At 39.7% G+C, this 21311-nt stretch overlaps 1 protein-coding gene across 15 annotated transcripts in view; it reads left to right on the forward strand.

Moving 5' to 3' along the window:
* Window positions 1-2693: 2693 nt before the first annotated feature.
* Window positions 2694-21311, forward strand: part of CIITA (class II major histocompatibility complex transactivator) — a 47694-nt gene continuing 29076 nt past the window's right edge. For 4 of the 15 annotated variants that reach the window (XR_008732121.1, XR_008732122.1, XM_055709528.1 and 1 more), the window contains exons 1-4: window positions 2699-3596; window positions 6359-7786; window positions 11127-11469; window positions 20711-20854. Coding sequence is in view for 13 of the 15 variants with exons in the window: in XM_055709528.1 (XP_055565503.1) it covers window positions 7709-7786; window positions 11127-11469; window positions 20711-20854 (565 nt within the window). In the remaining 2 variants the exon portion in view is untranslated. The other 11 variants (XM_055709526.1, XM_055709525.1, XM_055709524.1 and 8 more) reach the window with 9 other exon arrangements.

The following is a 21311-nucleotide window of genomic DNA, read 5'->3' on the forward strand; positions in this document are numbered from 1 at the left end:
CTATGTCAAATTGTGTTGTGTATTTATTCAGGGTATTTTATGGGTTATTGTTTTCTTTTATAGCAAATTGAAAGCTAGAAAGAATCCCTGGTCCCTGGAGGAATCATTAGTCAAACCAAGAATTTCTTAATTTTGGCATTAGAAAAGCATTCTTCTTTGTTTTAAAATAAACACATCCAAGCAAAACCTCATTAGAAGTTTTCAGTGTTTTCTAGGACTTTGCAGAAAAACTACCCTATTTTCAACATTTTTCAGTGTTCTGATTTAACTACAAATTATTTGAACGTTAGAAAATTTAGCAACACCCTAAAGGTGATGTAAATCCTCAAACACTGCTTCAACAACACAAAGGTTTAAGATAATTATGCTGAATTTATGAATTGTGGGGTTTTTTTCGAGGTTTGTACACAGGAAAACCTTGACCATTTATGAAATATATTAAGATTTTATTTAATTCTACTGAAACATATAGCATAAAATAGTCCAAAACTTATCCTTTGCTGCTGTGCACTTGCCATTACCTTACAGGCAATCCTCTCCCCAGAAGAAATAATGACCTTTCTGTTGTGGCACTATCAATGCCAAAGCCTTGGTATGAATAACTGAGAAATGTCTCTCACTTTCTGCTTCAGCAATAAATACAACCTCCTCCAAGACAATGCAGTGTTTTCATGGCGTTGACATGAAGTCAGCTTATTTCTCTTTTTCTTTGGAGCATTGCCTAGAATCTTGCTCTGGGGTGCTGTGAGAGACTTCCCTTGTAAACAGCACAAGAATATTTAGAATAACTTGACGGTGGTTGCTCTGGTTTAAGTATCTCTGTGGTGTTTACAGTTAGGTATTCTATTCCTCTGAATCTTGGAAAAAACTTTTCATCCAAGAATAACTCTTACCTCACTCCCATTAGATGTGCTTTAAAGGGTTTGTTGGAGGTTCAATAAAATGTTTAAATTTTGAGGAGATAGGCCAAATTAGAGAAGGTATTAAATAGATAACTTTCTAATAGCATCACCTTCTAATTAATTTGTAAAAGATGATTTCCCACTTTGGCCCAGAACAAATTTCTGTGGAATTTTTTGGCCGTATATACCTGAATTGTTGTAATTGGCAGCCCTGTATTAATAGGGCGGAAGCCACAGCATTTACTTGGAAGATCAGGATAGCATCTTTTAGTTGGGTGTTGTGCAGCAATACACTCTCAGTAGGGATCGAGTTCTGCCATCAGTAAGAAATGGGTGACTGAAATATATGTGAAAGCTGAAGAGTTTTAGGCTCTAAATATAAATGGAGGGTGGTTTGTTTTTTATTAAAAAAAGGCTGTATTGATCCTTCATTCGGTTATGTCTAACGAGATGAAAAGTTATTTTTTAGTATCTTGAGAGCAGTATAAATATCCATTATTGCACAGTAACTGGTCTTCATTATTAAAAATGCAGTAGTATCTGTATTCCTTTCAGCTAGGAAAAAATCAAGAAAACATTACAAATTTTTATTTAATAGCTTATTTTACCCTCTTTATTGACTGTGTGGCTTTAAGACTTATTTAACTTATGCTGTAGGAATCTCTAGTGCTGTTACCTGGGAGACAAAATGCTTTGCAATTATTAATGAGTTTATTTCAGTATCTTTTTCTGTTGAGACTGTGCAAAACAAAGGCAGACCAAAGCAGTCTTCTGCTCTCTTTCAGCTTGGGGTGCATTGCTTCCCAGCATTTGAATGCAGACTTCCTAATGTGTTTAGCTTTATATATCTCTTGATATGTTCAAAGCTTCAATCATTCTTAGCTGCAGCTCTTGGTACTTGTTACTTCTGCAAATCATCTCTTATTTCTCAGTTTTGTAACTCCAAAAATAAGGAACTTGGGCTGTTTGGACACCTGTCAAAAGTTTAAGTGACTTCATAGATCCACTGCAGTACGTAGGGATAGGATCTGTTTCCCAGCATGGCAGTCTTCTGATCTCAACAGAAGAGGTGCTTGGGGTCCCTTCCCTCCTTTTTGCTGCATGAATGTAAAAGGCCTGTACACAATCACACAAGTATCCAATACCTTTCCTGACTTAAGCCAGCCCTCTATAGGCTTGCTGAGAAAAAAGAATAATATAAAAGTAATCTAAATCTATTAAATAAAAGACACTAAGGGTTATCAAACAGTTGAGAAACTTGGTACAACAGGGAGTCAGTATGAAAAATTGAGTATTGTTGCTTCTACTGTTTTTTCTGCAAAAATAGAAGTTGAAGTTGCTTCTAAAAGCTGTAACCTGTTTTTTCATTGTTTGAGGGAGGTGGGGTGGTGGTGGAGTGTGTGTGTTGGGTTTTTTTGTGTTTCTTGCTGCTACTAATATCTGCATAGTCTTGTTCAGATTCCTGAGGTGCTCGCTGGACAATTCTTCAACTACTACTTCTACTGGCAATGCCTACTTCCTCTTTTGCTGTGGAGGCTGTGGTTAAACAGCTTTTGCTATATTTGATTGCATTTATTGTTCTTATTTATTCCAAATTGGTGTCAGGGGAGTGGTAAAAACAATAACTTTCTCAGAAAAAAAGTAGAATATAGACAAAACACAAAAAAAAAAGAGAAGTGAGAAAGGGCTGCTAATGTGGTGGTGCAATGAAGTGAGAAACCTGTACATACAGTTCTTAATTATTTTAACCTGCAGACTATGGTCCCTACTTCTACAGCATTATTGTTTAATATTATCTTTCCTTAATTTGATAGTACATTTTTTTTCTAATTCACTGAATTGCTTCAGCTCTCTGAAATTCCTTGTACTGAGTCACAGAGAACTTGAAGGGGTGTCCAAGCAATTAAAATTCACAAAATCTATACTGTTTCTGTAGGTCTGAATCAAAGAGGTAGAGGTGCTCAGGACTGGTCTTTAGGTTGCTGGATCCCTCATATAAGCCACAGGAACATTAAGTGCCTTGGAATGGGATCTGGCACATTGACTGCATGTTCTTCACATTCAGGTGTTACTGGAAATAAAGCACACAGCACTGAACCCCTCCTGGAGGTAGTGACCCAGCTTCTTTTGGCAAAACCAAAACCAAGGTTCATGTCTGTGGCCTGTGAGCCCCTTTCACAATGGAGTCTGTGCTCTGGAAGACACCATGACTTCCTCTGCTGCCTGAAAGGTGACAAGCCTTAACCTCCCAGCTTAGAAGGAAGCTCTGGGCTGTACTGGAGGCCTCCACAGCTGTTCCCATGAAAGCTGTTCTGCCTGACTCCCCAACTGGAGGGCACACCATTTGTTTCTCCTGTGAATGGGCCTGAATTCATGATCCACACATATTTAAAATCTATGAATAATCACCAATTAAAAATACTGACATAAACCTTAGAAGAAGGGTGGGGATCCAAACCTGTTTGTTTCTCAGAGAATGCACTAACTGTCTGGCTTTCATCCTTCATGCAGGGTAGAGCAGTTTCAGCAGAAGGGTTTGTGAGTTCCCCTTCTCTGCGGCAGGGCAGCCCAGAGACCCTGCTGCAGGACTGCAGAAACATGTACCTGAAGCTCCAAAAAAGAAGGCAGTGTGACTCTGTCTATACCACGCTCACTGTCTGCAGTTACAAGAATAGCACAGCTACTGGAATCATGGTGAGTGCTCGTTTATCCAAATGACTAAAGATAGAGCTACTATGTCTGATCTGGATTTTCATCTCTTGTGTCTGGTGTATGTTTCAGTTGACAAAAATCAGAAATGGTCTAGGGAAGCCCCTAAAATACATGGTTTCTTCAACTGTCAGTGTAATACTTTTGCCAGTTTCCTTGCCTCCATCATTCTGAAAGTTGACATAGGCTGTGGTTTTGCACCATCATTTTCCTTCTTGGTTTGGGTTTGCATTTGTATTCTGTTTCCTGTTCTTGCTCTGTTTTATTTCAGTGTAAGGTGTTACGGGTGGTTTTTTTTTGTTACATGCTCCAATGTACCACTGTACTGGACTAGTTAAAACTAGTCCAATGGTCGTAACAAAAAACATACACATTTTTTTTCCTAATTGCTCCCAGCTGTAGATAAATGACTGACAAGTCCTTCTGTTAACAAGATGAATACTGTTGTGCACTCTCTCTCCCAAAACTACTACCGAGTTTGTGATGCTCATAGGCTTCTTGAAAACTAGGGGAAGGAATAAGAGCTTTTCTCAGTGCCTTTTCCTCTGTCTGTAGGCCAGGCAACAGCTGGATAATGCTGCAGGTCCTGGTGCTCATGATGTGCTTGCAGAGCATGCAGCTGCAGCCAATTACTAGTGAAAACACATTCCATCCTTGGCTTCCTGATGAAACGCCTTGTGCTAGTAAAAATAGTGTAATAGAGGCAGCATGCTTATAAATCAGCAGTGTTTCAGTTTATTTTTTCACTGGGAAGTTGCAGCATGTACCATAGCACCATCATTCTAGTGCCAGTGAAAGTAACGTATCACTGGTATTCAGGTGAGGAAGAAAGTGGTGGAATTCATAGTTTAAATGTGGACCTGTCAACACAGTGATAGTTTAGAAAATGCTTGATACCTTGCCACTGAAAACAGCTTCATGACTTTGTCTTCATGTATCTGTCTATTTCTCCACTGAGAGCTTTGTGGTAGCTGTGTCCTCTTGGCACAACAATGAATCTGGACTGCACAAGCTAGGCTAGCAAGTTGATGTTTTTATGTTGTTACCATTATTTATGTTATAAGCTGAAAATGAGAGGGCTATGAGTTTTTAAATGTTTATGGCAGACTGGTAGTGACAGTCCCAGCCTAATAAAAGTAGAAACCAAGGTGATTTCTGCAGGAATGCCTTTTGAAGTTAGTCTATCAGGATTTTGCAAAGCGGTCATCTAAACGGGTCTTTCGTTTGGCCTACCTTGTTCTGTCAGCCTTCTGAGAATGCTTGTCCAAAGTTCTGTGAAGTTCTGAATGGCCACAAATATATGAGGCCGTAATCTTTATTTGCACCCACTAGACTGGAAATTCCCAACCTTTTGAGCTCCTAACCTTGCTTGAGAAAATGATATTCTGGGGAAGCTGCCAGTATGACCAGCAGCACCGTAGTGCATTACCTTGGGTTCTTGCCATGTTTCACCTGCAGTGTTCATGCTGCACTGCTGAGGCTCATCATAGTGTTTGGGAAGCAATATGGTAGGTGATACTAGAAGTGGAGGCGTGGAATGGTACTGAAGAACTTCTACACATCAGTGGAAGCACAGCTAGTTTCTGAGGTGAGGAGGCAGGGAAAAGATTTGATCAGACAGCATGAAGAATGAGCTCTGGGGAAAAAAGAACAGCTCTGAAATCTAAAAGACCTTTCATGGTCAGAACATCTTCCATAGTATCATACTTTTTCTTTCCTACAGTAAGTAATTTTCATGATAGACATAAAAGATGTTCTATTAAGAGCTGTAAACCTTAGCAGAATTACTTGGGAAACCCTGTGCGCATATGCACCACAAAGACACAACACTGGTGACTAAAGTCGCCATTCTAAGATTTACCCAAAATAAGTTACTGCAGTTCAGCTTTGTAAAATGTAACAGTTAGGGGACAGGCTGGTAAGTAGATATTCACCGAGGGCAGCACTCTAATGCCCAGGGACATCGCTGCAAAGTCCCTATTGATTTCAGTAGATACTGTATTATGAATTAACTGTACTTCCTTGAAAATTCCTTTCGCCTTGTCTGAGCTGTTGGCTCTGTCTCTGAGCTCTCGTTTTCCAGTCAGCTAGTGTCTTTGGCCTCTCTGGCCATAAATTGGATTCAATATCAGAAATTTTGTTTGGGATTCCTTCTGTCCAGGCTGAATAACTTTGACATACTACTGGTTGAGCAGTTTTTCAGACTGGAAAGTCTATTCAACAAATTTCTCTACTTCCCAATTGTAATGACTCAAACCTGTATAATACATAGGCATCAGCATTTCACTACTTAGCTTCACAGATGAATGCATGTACTCAACTGCACAGCTTCCCTTGCTGTTCTAAGGATTCTCTTTAACTGAATCACAGCTTATGTGCATGAGACTGATGTCTCTTAGCAGCTGTGTCTCTTTTTAAGGCTCATCATGGTAGTCTTCCTCTAAAAGTCCAAAGCAAAAGACGTGTCTTAGCTATAGAAAGTGCTAAAAAGTAGCAACATAAGAAGCAACAAATGCTAAAAATGTACTGGCTGCCTTAGTTCTCCTTTTCACACGCATTGTTTGTGCCATGATACATTGTAAAGAGGAAAGTTAGTTAAAAAGGAGAACTCGTGCTTTTGATTTCTCTGTATTGAGGGGAAGTATCACTTCTAAGTAAATATGATGTTGCCCAAAGTCTACAGCTGATTTTGAAATCCAAATAATTTAGTAAAATCTTAGCAATTCATTTCACTGTTTTTTTCCTAGGGACAGTGAAGCATCTGGCCAGGTTATGTCCTTCAGTGCTTGGCATCTGGGTATGTCACGAGCCTTAGTAGATTTTTATCTAGTGTCAAGATAGTTTTATTATTATTATTTCTACAAATAAAAAAAAAAAAAAGAAGAAAGAGAAGTCACATGTAAATCTTTTCTCAGAGTTGCAGATTAAGTCTGTAGGAGCACTAGAACTTGAATCAAGTTTTCAAAGCTTAAGCCACTGTTGTCCCCTTTCCCTTATTTTGGTCTTAGCTACAAGATAACCAGTTTTGGGGTCAAAGGCAGAGTACTTCTGGCACATTATTGCTTGCTGTGTTTGCCTGTAGTCTAGTGAAAGCCATGGACAGCTTTATAGAAACCACACCTCCTCCCAGATGATGATCTTGCAGGTCTTTTTGGAAAACTTCTCAGGAGTCCTTAAAACATGGGAAGAGTAAACCAGGAATCAATTGAAATCTTCATATCTTAACACCTATGCAAAGGCAATTTCACTTTTGATCTGTCTCAAACCTAGACATAACAGAAGAAACAATATTGTATTTGGGTTGAAAAGCCTATGAACTGTTCACAGTGAACTTTGCCTGGGCGCATTTACAAGCAGAAATGGCTTAACATGTGAAACGCAGAAAATCTGGTTTGCTCATTGTAGTGGAATTGCATGGCAATGTTTTGGTAGCATGGGGCTACAGGCTGGCTTCTCTGAGAAGATGCCAGAAGGTCCCCCACCATGTCTGATGGAGCTGATGCCAGCCGGCTCAGAGACAGACCCACCGCTGGCCAAGGTCGAGCTAATCAGCAACAGTGGTAGCACCTCTGGGATAGCATAGTAAGGGAAAAATATAATCTGTGCCAGGAGAGAGGAGGTGAGACTACATGAGACCAACAACTCTGCAGGCACCCAGTCATTGCAGAAGGAGCGGTAGGAGGTGCTCCAGGTGCCAGAGCAGAGATTCCCCTGCAGCCCATGATGAAGACCACGGTGAGGCAGGCTGTCCCCCTCAGACCATGGAGGTCCATGATGGAACCAACCCCCACCTGCAGCCCATAGAGAACCCCACACCAAACCAGGTGGATGCCTGAAGGAGGCTGTAAGTGATGGGAAGCCCATGCTGGAGCAGCTCCTGGCAGAGCTTGTGACCTCACGGGTGACCGATGCTAAAGCGGTCTGTTCCTGAGGGGCTGCACCCTGTGGAAGAGACCGACGCTGGAGCAGTGTATGAAGAACTGCAGCCCACGGGAAGGCCTCACACTGGGGAAGTTCATGGAGAATTGTCTTCTGCAAGAAGGACCTCACGCTGGAGCAGGGGAAAAGTGTGAGGAGGAAGGAGCAGCAGAGAGACAATGTGTGATGAACTGACTGTAACTCCCATTCCCTGTTCCTCCTCCTCAGGGGAGGAGGCAGAGAAATCAGGAATAAAGGTAAGCCTGATGAGAAGGAAGGGGTGGGGAAAAGGTGGGTTTTTTTCTGATTTGAATGGTAATAAATTAAACTAATTTATCCAAGTCACATCTGTTTTGCCCGTGATGGTAATTGGTGAGTGATCTCCTTGTCCTTATCTCAACCCACGAGCCTTTTGTTATATTTTCTCAACTGGACAGGGGAGTGATAGAGCAGCTTTGGTGGGCACCTGGCATTCAGCCAGGGTTAAACCACCACACTCATTCTTAAGTGGCAATCATGATAATGTTTCACAAGATATTTGCACATTTGCTTGTCTGCTTCTGGAGGGAACTGTCCTATGGAGGCAAGTTCTTTGCCCACAAAAAGAAGTCTACCATTCCCACGTCATTATTGACCTCAGTCAAATGCACTTATGCCCTAGAGCACCAAGCAAGGCTTTATGTATCTGGCTTTTGCAGAGCCAAGGTTCAGCAGGTCAAAGAGTTGCAGAGACTAGCTGAGGAATAGAGTTTAAATAGTTTCTTCTTTTAATACACACCTTCTCATGTGGCTTAAACTCTCCACTACCCATCAAGAAGGGAGTTCTTAGGAGAACTGCTTGAGTGTGTCTGCTGACGCTGAGATACGTTTCTGAAACCCTTTCTGGCCAAATAATGGAGAAAATACTTTTTTAAAAAACCCATTTGAACCCATTCAAGAGCACACTGATTGCAGGAGAAACGGAGATTGAGACTGTCTCTTCCCCAAACTGTGGTATACTCATTCAGATTTGCCATGATAGCAAGCAGTTCCCAACTTTCTGCAACTTAGCAGTCTTCAGCATGTGTTCTGCTTCACAAGATGGTACAGTACAAGTCCATCTTATTTGGTGCAATTTTTAGTTGATAAAACTAAATGAAACATCTGTTTTCACATAATACCCTAGGAGCAATGCTACACTGAATGAATTGGAGCTTATTCCTACTCATACTTCAACAAAACCCATGTTATATCCTGTTTTGAATCAATGTAGGCAGCGACTTCAAAGGAAAATACATTTAAAAGACAAATTCTGAGTGAGATAATACACATGAAAGTAAACCAAGTGATTTACCTTTCCGTAAGGAAAATAAATTTATCTGCTTTTATCAGTTGCCATTTATGTAGTTAGAGTAAAACTTGTTACCTAGCTGCACTGCAAGTCAAAATTGTACTATTGGATAACAAGTTAGCTTATTTTTCCAGTGTTTTGCATGTACTTCCTGATAATTGAACATAAATATGAATGTTCAGAAGCAGCAGCAAATTCTTGTTATTCCACAGAGGCATTTTGGATCTTAACCAGAATTTGCAGTAATGTACTTAAAAGTTTTATAAATGTTTAGCAAGTTCCTTTCAGTGTATTCTTTATTACTAGGTTGAATTATTGCTCCACTTTCAAACCATAGCAATATTCAAGGTAGGAAAACCTAATAGCAAATAAAGATTTATATTATATTTGAATAGTTATCCCATACTCAGCCTACAGGCTTGTTTAGGCAGCCATGTAGCAGACTAGAAATTAAAGCTGTAAGTCCCCAGAGAGCCCTAGAAATTTTGCCCCAGTATTTATTTCAAGGCTGTAGGTTCTGCTATAACAATCAGGTATCTAAAAACAAAGTAGAAAACAACTATAGGGTAAACCAAATTGTTAGTAGTTGGCAACTCTTTATTTAGCCACTGTCATCTTTGTAATACTCTTACTTCTATTCTAGAACGCTGAAAAAATACAGTGCCAAAACGCAGGCCACTGCAAAACATTGCACAGATCATTAAGTAGAAAGTTTTAAATAGGCTCAAGGAAAATAGCGTTAGGGAGTACTGGATAGAATATGTTTCATTTTAGATATTAATTCTTATGTATGTGAGCCTCTTAAACTGCATTTTCATGATCAAAGATCTGGAAATGTAAACCTTTCTGCCTTTAAAATGTTGTATAGATGAGAAAATCAGTTTCATTTACAGTATCTTTTGTCTCAGCAAAATTGGTGGTTTACTTTGCATTTTTAACAAATTGTTGTTTGCAGATGTAGCTACTATAAATAAGAACCATGTTGTTAATAGGCTAGTTAACACAGCTCATAAATTAGCCTATTTTTGCTTACAACCTGACTGATGTTCATATTCATTTCAGAGGTTCTTATGTTAAACACATCAATTTTCAAGTAAAGATATTCTCCCTTTTGATGTTGTCTTCATAGAATTATTCTGTGTTGTGCAGGCAGTCACGATACATAAGACTGCTTGAAAATCTTTGCATTCTTAAGCAAAAAATGTTCTACATGTACGTTTTACTGATCTGATCAAGATAATTTGCTGTGTTCCTTTTACTCTGCTCTTACTCAAAACTTGGAGGTTTTTTTTTTAAAGCTATCCAGTCTGAAGGCACCCATTCTTTATTTTGATCCCTAATTTTGATCCCTAATAGAAAATATTCTTATGACAAAGGTAAGACACTATTGATTGCATTTAGAAGTCTCTGAAGTGTCCTGATTAGGCATTGCCTGGTCTTGAGCTCTACAACAGAAGGGCAAGGAATTACTCAAGGTGGCAATATTAAAAAAGACTTCTTAATCATTTTGAGCTGAATTGAGGGCTGAGGTTGAAATAGGTTTGGAACTGTATTTTAACATTGTGTTTGGTGGTGTGGAAGACTTGCTCATTATTTAAACTGGGGACTTGAAAACTCTTCTGTTTAAGGAATTTAACTTAAAGTGTCTGCCCCTTGGAATGTAAGTATGTTAACATTGGATAACAATATATGGAAGGCACACCCAATTTGTTTCTTGGTTATTTTTCTTCCTATTAACTTCAGATATGGCAGAAACTGGAGACAGATTTGGGATAATTTTTTACCCCAGAGTTTTTATCCTGGTTCTAATCCATTTGACTTTCATTAAAGCAGAGTTTTTTCACAACCTAATCTCTAATCTTACATTGGAGTCTTCGAGTTGTAAACCTATTCCTCTTGCAGAGGGTGCATTTTGTGCTGAAGCTTTTAGTACTGTTCTGATTCAGCAATGACCTTGCTGGGTCCATGCTCCACCTCAGCCAGGAGACAAAGATACACCTATAGCAATGTTTCTTTAAGGGCATAAACAATTTTTTAATATTTTTTTCAGGTGATCATGTTGTTGATTGGAAAATTGTGTTTTATCAATGCTTGGAAGAATTGTGCTGTTCATTTCATCAAGAAGTTATTTGTTGTTGGAAATGTTATTTAAAGGCTTAACCAAATGAGGAAATACCTCTGCTATTGCAGGCCAAAGACGTGGGCTTTTTTCACTTCATCTTTTTGAAGTTGAGTGGGTTTTTTTAAAATTTATTTTATTGAAACAGTTCAGATTCTGCTCAGACCTCCTTCAAACATCTTCAGATGCAGGTATAAATCTATTTAAGGAGATCCTGCCTAGAGTAAGAAAGATCCTTTCAACTGATACAGCTTCTGATGACCACGCATTGCTTAACCTCATGCTGAAAAATGTGATATCCAAGGAGTACCATCAAGCCTTGCTCCATGAAAAAGACAGAGAGGACCTTGCAAGGAAGATATCTCTGACATTTGTAGAAAAATGGGACCTGTACTTGAGCACTTCAGTTCCCCTCTGTTGTTTAAACCTCTGCAGCAGTAAGCCTCTAAACATGATAGATAATGAGCCAGCAGGAAGCAAGTACATCTCAGGTAAATGAGCTTTGTTTCTTTTTTGCTTTGTTAAAGTTCTTTTTTTGTTGTTTATTGCATTTTGAGATTGCACTGTGGCATAGGGCAGAGGACACCAGTGGAGAGTGGGTGGGGAGGAGAAGGGAGCAGAATGTAATGCAAGAGCAGCTAAAAAGAGATCCACCCATTTGGGGTAGCTACTGGATACCCATTTTCATAGCCAACCCATAACAAAACTTCTTTGCCACCATTTGCAGAACCAGAAATGCAAAGTAGATTAAAGAGACCATGGCAAGGTCACTTACTTCTCAAGTAACATGCCAACCATTAATAATCTGAGTTTCATTTATTCATGGCACATGCTGACAACTCATGTTGGGAAATCTTTTTTTCAATCTTATATGGAGGAGTGCTGTCCACTTCAAATTCCAGATGTCTAAAGGCAGCAAAACTGCACTGTCTACAGGAGACTGCTGCAGATTTAAGGAGGGGGAGTACTTAATGACTTATGAAGCTGGATGCCATTTTTATTGGGCAGCAGGAGAGAGAAAAATCCAGACACTTTATAGTTCTTAGGCAGTAAACTCTTTAATCTGACCCACCAGAGGATTAATGTATATGTTGGAGAACAGGGGTAGCTCTGGGACAATCCTAATATTGTCCATCCTATATAAAATGACAGAACCCCAGCTTAAACTATAGCATTCAGAATTACTTTTACAAAACAAAGCAACTGTTAAAGGATAGTAAAAGAATACTCAATAGAATATTGAGGTAGTCCTGTAAAACTGATGGAAGGACCTTGGGCTGCAACGTAGTGAGGGGTCTAAATTTTTCCCTTTCCTAAAAAACAGTATTGGACATAACTTCTTAAGGCATTGATGAAAGTACAAGAGGAAATGCTGGCGGTGCCGGGGGGTGGGGGGGGGGTGGGGTGGGGGGGTGGGCAGGGAGAATTAAGACAATTTATGGGGGAACAAAATACTGACCTGGAAGATTTTAGCTGTATTATTACACACATTCAAATCAATGCCAAGAATTCATATTTTAAATGTAGAATAATATAGCAAATGGCCTAGTGTCACTTATGCTGGGAGTATATATAGTCTGGTTTCTACTTTTAATTAAATCTCTGAAGTGCTTGAAAAGATATCTGCTCCTTCTTGGTTTTGTGATGGTAGCACCTAAAATCTCCATTTGGAGATCTTGATCCTTTCATGCCTGACTGTATCTCTGTCACGAAGCCTGTGTTTGAGACATGACAGAAGGAAGCTGAAGTGCATCAGAAGAAGCATTAGCCTTCATCTATCACATGTTCAACCATTGTCACTTTTCTCTAGGTTTTGTAGTAGAGATAGGCTTAAACCCCAGTGATTTAAAAGATATTAATTCACCAGGAATTTAATCCAATTGTATTTGATACTTCAGCTTCCTTTGAAGCAAATTCTTTTCTGACTTTCTTTTTGAAATTTTTAAATTTTTCAGCCTTATGTTCAATCATCATTTCACTCTGAAGAAGACTTGCAAAGAAAACTTGTGTCAGGAACAGATTGGTATCAGCAGGTTTCTTGCTAACTACTTAATAGTTTTGCAACTATTTCTTCTACCACAAAATAGAGCTTTACAATTTTGGACAAAGAAGTCCCAGCTTTCCCTTTCTTGCAAAGTGTGCTATTGACATCTGTTTTGCAGTGTTTCCAATGCTAATCGATATGCTCTGTTCCCTCCTTTTGCAGTAGAGCAGCATGGCAGCAAACAAAATGAAAGAAGCTGATGGTCACCTGAGAAGCTCAGGCAGTTCTCAGCTGTCTCACAGCCTCTTGTTTTCCAGTTTGCTTTTCCCTTTGTCTCTAAGACCATCTTTATAGACTAGTCCACTAGATGAACCAGTACTCTGATCTGATCCAGCGGTTCTTTCTGCTGTTTCTAAGCAGCTGTGGGTGTTGTGCAAAAAGCTGACAGTCTTTGCTGCAGTTGCGAACTGGAATCACAGTAAACAGCTGAACTCTTTTGATCTCCAGACTGTCATTCTTGAAGTATGTGTAGATCGCCTCCTGGGACTACAGCCTCAGGAACTGATGAAGAAATCTGCCTCCAGGACCAGTAAAGGAGCTTATAACTTGTTGGGTTGTGCTGCGCATTAGAATAGGGCTAACAAATAACCCTCTTAAGTTTTGTAGGGATTTCTTATGCAGTGACTGTATTATTGTCTCCTATCAAAACAGAGCACTAAAATACAGAATCTGTATTTGTGCAGCTTTTCACTGTGTTTTCTGCTCTGAATGCTGTTATACCAAGATGTTGCTTTTCTTCTAATGTGTGTAGAGGAATACCAAGAACACAGGTGCCTGGCTGGTTGGAGAGCCCAAAGAGGCTGGTGCTCTGCATTGCAGGCTGGGCAACAGATTGGTTGCTCCCAGCAAGGAAGCAGCTTTATCTCTTCTCAGTGAGAGTGTTCCCTTGGGACCTGGTGGAAGTTAAATGGTTGGACCTGATCTCGAAGGTCTTTGCCAGCCTAAATGATTCTATGCTCTAAGTGGATCATCTCTACAAACGGAAAAGGCTTACACAGATCAGCAGCTACTTTGCTTGTAGGAGGTGCTGCCTTGTACAGAAGGTGTTTGTTACCAAGCAGCTGATTAGAAACTTGCCTTACTGAGACAGAAAGTCCCGGATGTCATTGATTTCATCCAATACCACATCCTTTCTTTCCCCTTCAGACTCTGGTGGAACTTTTGTTATAAACTATAGCCAATGGAATAGTACTACAAAAAAATATTAGCTCACTTGGGAATATATTCTCCTCCATAATTAATTTCTAATTTATGTAGGTCTATTCATGATAAAAAATAGAAAAATAGGCAAATAAGCTTGCAGAGCCACATAGGATCAGCTATCGACATCATGATAGGAACACGTGAATGAACTTGGTTTGCAAAAGGTTGTCTTATGTCAGGTAGGCACTGGCAGGGCAAGCAATGATTAGATGAATAAACATTCTGTCAGATACTGCTACAAGCAAACCCTGAATCCTGAAACTTACAGATTTTAGGATTTATGAACTCCTGCTTTGTAGAACATCCTACTTGTCATTTTGGGCCAATGGCAACCAGCGTTTGCATAAGGCAGCAGGCTAATTTTGTTATTGGTATAGTCTGTCAACATGTGAAAGAAATACTTTCACTTCTGTTTCACCAAATGGAGCTGCAAGGTAAGAGTGTCTGCACACTGTTTGCTTTGTTCTTACTGATAGACTGTTTAACAGCATGACTTTGAGACAGGTTTGAGCTGGAATAAGAAAAGAGAGGAATAATTCTGGGGAGCACCAGAAGTTGTTACTGCTGGCTCTCACCCAATTTTGGTTTCCAACTGAATGATTTCAATCTATTCCTAACTAGTGACAAGTTCAAGCTCCTCTTCGTGGTGACAAGTGGCTGGTAAAGGTAACGGTGCTTAATATACCAGGATTGCTAGAAGGGGTGTTCCTCTTAACTTTCCATTTTGGAATTCCCCCTGAGCCTTTAAGTTTGCTGCAGTGACTAGTCTGGCTCATTTCCTTGTTTCTGGTGCACTTTCTATAAGCCCTGGGCAATGACAGCAGCTCTCTTCGGTTTTGGTACTGAATCTAGAGTGAAAGAACAGGAACTGTCCTGTTTCCTAAGGTCAGTTTTTCCTCAGCTCCTGAATGCAGTGGTATGTCATGCCAAATTCATCTTCTCTTACCTTTTGTAGATACTGGTAACTGTGGTGTGTCAGTATTTGGACTTGTATTACTTGAAATATTAGGATGAAGCCAATGTGGGTGAAATTTTGGAGACTTTTTAGTGATTTTGTGTTGTGGGTAGCTGTGTTACTTGCTCAAAAAGGTTGCTGTAGTTTGTTTTAGACTCTGTTAGAATACTTGTTTTTTGTATAAAAGTTACTCCTATGGAAAGTGAAACTGAGGATCATCAGCAGAAACTGTCTTATTTCCATTTTTTTCACAGATCTGGCAAGAGATCTTCGAGCTTTACTTTCCTATTTCATAGGGCTGAGATTCTGTCTTGAACAAAGTCTCTGAGTGCAAATGTACTTTTTCCTGCTAAAAAAGCTTATAGGCAAGGTGTCTGCTGTGCTGGTTTTTTTAATCTTACTGCTGGGATGGGAGCTGTGACACATGAGGTGATACTGGATATGAAAAGCAAATTCTGCTTGCAAATCACAACTGGTACACCTGCAGGACAGTACGTTATTAGTCTGCCAGAACTCGACTGTCTCCAGCACAAGGCTAGTAACATTTCTCTTATCTGTTGTGTTGGTCAGAACAGTTAAGTTAATTGAAAGGTAGAAGCTCCTCTTATCTGATATTTATACTTTTCTAACTTCTTTAAACTCCTTGCTAAGGCAGACAAAAGAGAATGTGGCAGGATATGGAGCAGCTTTTTTTTCAGTGTCATCTCTGCTGTTCTTACTTTTTGGACACTGAAAAAAAAGCCTATGGAAAGTAACACACCACTCCACCAGCAAGATAAAGACTGTCAGTAAATGTAGTATCTTTTATTACATTGGGTAAAACAATAAGAAAATTTTAAACTGGCTTTCAGATGTGTAAGCCTTTCATAGATCTGAAATAGAAACTAAAAACTTCAAAGCTAAATATAAGTTGAGCACCATTACTTGCAGTTTACAGATAATAAGGCCATTGCTGATGGGAAAATCTTTTAGGTACCTGTGGAACAGAGGAACTGTTGGTGATGGATTTGAGGAAAGGGAGACAGGCGGCTGTAGCATGGAGGGGACTTCATCCCTCCTTGCTGCTGGGGTGCCTACCTCCCAGAGAACATTGCCCTAAAGCATTGCCTGTGGCAAAAGCTGGGAAATGCATCCCTGGTTCTGGTGTGTGTATTGTGCACAATGACATAATCTTTGGGGGGTGCAGAAGAAGAGAGAAGGCTTTCTAAAGTTATTTTAAAAAAAAAAACACCTTTAAAATTGTGGCTGATGATACTGAGCTTTTAGCCCAAAGCACCAGTGTTTCACTGGACTCCTTATTTAGAGTTTGATATAACCTGGTTTTTGTCAGCTTGCTTCACTTGGATTCTTGTGTAACACTTAATGAGTCTGGGGTGTTGCAAGAAAATAAAATTTCTTCAGCAAATTTTGTCTTTAATTTTGTGTTCTGTCTTCACAGCAGTCTTCCTCCCTTATTTTTCTGTAATTTAAGACTTTCAGCTGTAATGTTATATCATCCTCTGTTGAGAAATGTGTGATTTGCATGGCACTACTACTCTTTTCTATGAATTATCCTCAGCTTCCTAAACTGGAACAAAAATTAAATTGCAGGGGGGTTTCCTCTGTTCCTGAAATGACTTTACATATTTTCATTTTGTTAACCTCTATACTCATGTGGGAGATTCTTTTACTACTTGTCAGTTCAGATGTCAACAGTTTTTTGGGAAGGAAACCCTGTAACCAGTCTTCTCAGAAGCATCCACCTTCTTTTGGGAGTAGGTGTTACATTATTGTCTGTATAAACCTTCTCCATTCTCTTAGATACCATTTGATTTAACTAGTAGCAGACCCCATTGCCTGGAGTGTTTAATATGTTGATCCTTTAAAATATAAGACATGGTTATATAAAATTATTGGGATAAAATGATAAATTGAACCACCTCTCTTATCTTTAGAAATCTTAAGATACCCCATCTAACTCTTAAGACTTGTATGTGATTTAAGTGAACACCTACTCCTTTAACCGGACTCTTTGTCCTGGTATGGTGATGTTCGTTATTTCTTTTACTACTTTTCTGGCACTTTTAATTCATATGGTATCACTTGGACTCTAAAAAAAGCACTGAAAAAAAACTTCAAGAGTTGTAGAAATGAATCATATTGTTGTGCTATATATGCAGAATACAGCACTAAAACAAATGCATCCCAAGTAGAAGCCTTGCTGTAGCAGATGCGCACTGAATCATCGCAGAGGTAATACAAAGGGAACACAGGTCTGCTGAATATAGTGATGCAGCCAGAGTGTATAGGCTGAGAGAGAAAGAAAGTGTTATTTAAAGATTTAAAGAAAAAAACTGTCTAAACCATCATCAACAACAAAGGATTGGACTTTTTGAATGGCATGGAAATACATTCGGAAGTATGTCCTGCCTTTCCCCCTGCCCGGCACATGCACTTCGTGCATGGAGGCCTGCTGCAAAGAGAGCACAGGCATCCCTGGGGACTACAGCCCTTAGTCTTGCAGGTCTGTGGGGTGTCTGCCTTCCTCCTGCTGAGAGCTGGCTCTAGTGTTCACAGCACTAACGCAGACATTATTAGAAAATTTTTTAGTGCTCTGATGTGAAAATGTGTCACCCATTTTGGCAGCACTGTATGGGACACCAAAGGGAATGTGTTATCAGTAAACTAAGTCAAAATCATGTGTGAAATGGAGAAAAAGCTGACCAATATAGAGCTTATGCATCCTTGGTCTCAGACAGGGACCTGCTGGAATGCTGTGAGAAGGAAGCAGAAGCCCTGGGAAAGGAATTGCTGTTGTAAACAAGCTTAGTAACGTCTGGTCTCATTTTGTGTGCTTCACAGCAAAACACTTGCTGGCCCTGAGGTCTAAGTCTCCTTGCCTTTGGCTCTTAGTGTAGAAATTTTCCCCTTTCCAAAACTCATTTCTTTTTTCCCGCACCTTTGGACAGAATGCTTTCCATGGTGGCACTGTGATTTTAATGCAGCAAAGCACGCCTGCTATTAAGAATATGTTGGTTCAGCTGCAGAAAGAAACCACAGCATCCTAAATCCAATGTAGTCAATAGAAAGCCAGCTATGTATAGATTTGTGTCAAAACCAAAGTAACGAAGAAAAATGTGGATAGGCTGAGGGACATTCAGACCAGTGAAAGAAAAAGGACAAGTAATCAAGCTTTTCATTCTTGAAAGAGCGGCAGTCTTCTTTCTTCCCAGGGTAGACAACTATGTGTCTCTCGCTCCTGTGCTCCTGGGTTAAAACACCTTTTACACTTTAATTTTCAGCTCTCTAGCTGGCCCTGACACTGGCAAGACTTTCTCTTGATTGCTTCCTAACTTCCTCACCATTGTAGCCATGTAAACATTTTACATTACTTGTGTATTTATCCACAGGGAAATGGTATTGAATGAGAGGTTTAAAATAACAAAAGCTCTTATGACTGTGACTTAATTAAAGCCTGTTATTTTCATGAAGATTAAGTAAGCCTGCTCAGTCTCTTTCCCTAGGACTTGACCTTTTTTTTTCTGCTGTAATCAAGCAGTTTGCTAATCACTGAACTTGGAGTGATACATTTGTCTGTCTTGCATTGCCTTTATGGCTTCTGCCCAATTACTTCTCTGTCTCTAACCCCAAATTTGTATTGACTCAGCGGTAATGCTTCAGCAGTGTTACAAAGTCCAGCAACCTGACATTCTGAAAGGCCCAAATGTGTTTAGGTTTTACAAAAGGACAATTTACAAAAAGAATTTACAAAAATTCAACAAAGCAAGGGGCAAAGAAAAATGTTGCAACAAACCAAAAAATTGATCTGTTAAATTTATAACTTCATTCATGCTTCTTACGCAGGTTTGTCAACTTCTGCCTTCCATTTATAGCATGGCGGGCAATGATATAGATGTTTTTGCTACCTAGACAACGTTATGAGGCCACACAACATGAAAAAGAACTACCTGACTGGATGTAGGTTTTTCCTACTCATGGGACCTCACTGTGTCCACTCGCTCTTCTAAGGTCTGGTTTTAGATTCTGGTGTCTTCTGCAGCAGAATGCAGAGAGGTCCATTTCCAAGCTGTTCAGAGGGACAGCTCTGTAGAGGGGTAAGAGGAATGAAGATTAGTTAATAACAAAGCAGCATGTGTTAGTGTGTGACTAGGTCTGCTCTGCCTTCTTTCATCAGAGCTGCAGTGTTAGCTGTATTTCTGTTTTCATGTTGCAGGTAGACCTCGTGGTGCAGCAGGCTGCTCCACATTTGCACGCCTCAGGAAAGTAGACATGTGCAACCAGGGACATCAATGGCATTCTGCTAAAGGCAGAACATATGAGAGCTGTATTACAGCTGTCCTTCATTCCAAAATATGGAATTCAGCCAAGCAGAATTTTTTTTCACGGTTGTGGTGTGTGGACACCTATTCTGACAGGATATGGTCTGGAAGTGTTGCTGTTTGTTCATATCATGCTGGCATCTCAGTATTATGGTGGAGTAAATTACTTGGATCACCAGCCCAGGTGGCATCCATATCAGCAACCTGTAAACACTGAGGATCCAATATCTGGTTTTGAAATAGTTTAATAAAGATGATGAATAACAAACAAGTAGTGTTATTCCACTACCTATGGAATATCCAGGAGGAATATTTGAGCTTATGTTGGTGTCTGCTTCACTAGAAGGAAATAGAAGGGATTTAACATAAGGTGGAGGAAGAGATAAACTTTTTCAAGAAATGTAGCTGCAGCAGTCTAAGCAGTTCTCAAATAAACATGGGGGACTAGAGCAGGGAGAACCTTAGGTCAGTCAGATTCGTACTGTATGGCACCCTGAAAGGCTGTAGCAACTCACAACTCATGAGTAGGTGCATGCATGAGTTCTGAGCGGGAAAGAAAAATGATTAAAAAATATTTGTGATAGATTCCAAAATGTCAATGAATGTCTGTTACCAGAAACTAAATCTCAATGTGACCATGCCATTTTGTCACAATCAACCATACAGTTTGGGAAATCATTATATAAAATACTTGTCCTACCTTTCACTCTTCCTTGCTGTGCTGAGGTGATGTCTGCTAGTGCCACCTCTAGGGCTTAGGAACTGCGTGTAGCATCCCAGCCAGAAGCTGCTTCCCCTGAAGAGAAATTGTCCTTATCGTAAAGAATGAGGTTCTTCTTCCATCCTTTTCACTGCAGTTTTCTCATTTCCCCAATACCTGCTGGATCTGTGCTTGCATCATTTATATCCTGATAAAGATACAGGAGTTGTGACTTATTCAGTACTTGACACTCTTGGTCCAGGTGGTCAGACTGCAGTATCCCACTCCCCTGACTGGAGTAAAAAGTAGGTAAGTCTCACTGGAAGCTGTATCTGAATCTGTAAGTTTCCGTAACTCAGGGTAATAACGCAAGACTTGGTAAGCCACAGCAGTTCCATGTACCATGGTACCTCAATGTCTTTTCAACAGAAAGCCACAGGCCAGGACTTGTAGTTTTGGCTGACAAAACTGGGGTTTTGTCATAGCTAACTATTTCATAATTTGATTTCAGACAGCAAGAGACAAATCATGGATTCAGCATTTCTGCCTGAAAACAGCTATCTTGATTTACTGCACAGTGATATCGACCCATTGCATCTGTATACTCTCTTTGATCCTAAGTCATCTGGAAATGAAGAAGGTGACTTCTCTGCAGGTTAGTAAAACACTAAAAAATGCTTGATTATTTTAATCATCATGCTATAAGTTATTACTATCTCCTCTCAATTACAGTCAGTTTATCATGGTGGCTGGGCTAAATTCAAGAGACACTTGGTCTTACAATATGATGACTTTGTATCTGTATATAAAATAATGACTGCTTCCAGAAACTATCGTGTTTTGAAAACTGTACATATTTACAGCTTCCTGCTCAGTAAGTCTAACAAAACATACTATACTTGCGACTCATCAAGATGTGAGAATAATGTCTTTGGTTCATCATTCCTGTAAGTAGTTTATTTGCAAATGTTCCTGTTGTAAGCTGGTTACATGTAACTGTCAATACTTTTGTAGTTTGAAGCCAAAAGCTTTGCAAAAGAGAAACTGTTAGATGAGTTTGTGATGAAGCCAGTCTGCAAACAAACTAGCCTTCCTTCTGAGATCCTAAAGCA

This window comes from Falco cherrug, chromosome 4, assembly GCF_023634085.1.
Source record: "Falco cherrug isolate bFalChe1 chromosome 4, bFalChe1.pri, whole genome shotgun sequence".
Lineage (NCBI taxonomy): Eukaryota > Metazoa > Chordata > Aves > Falconiformes > Falconidae > Falco > Falco cherrug.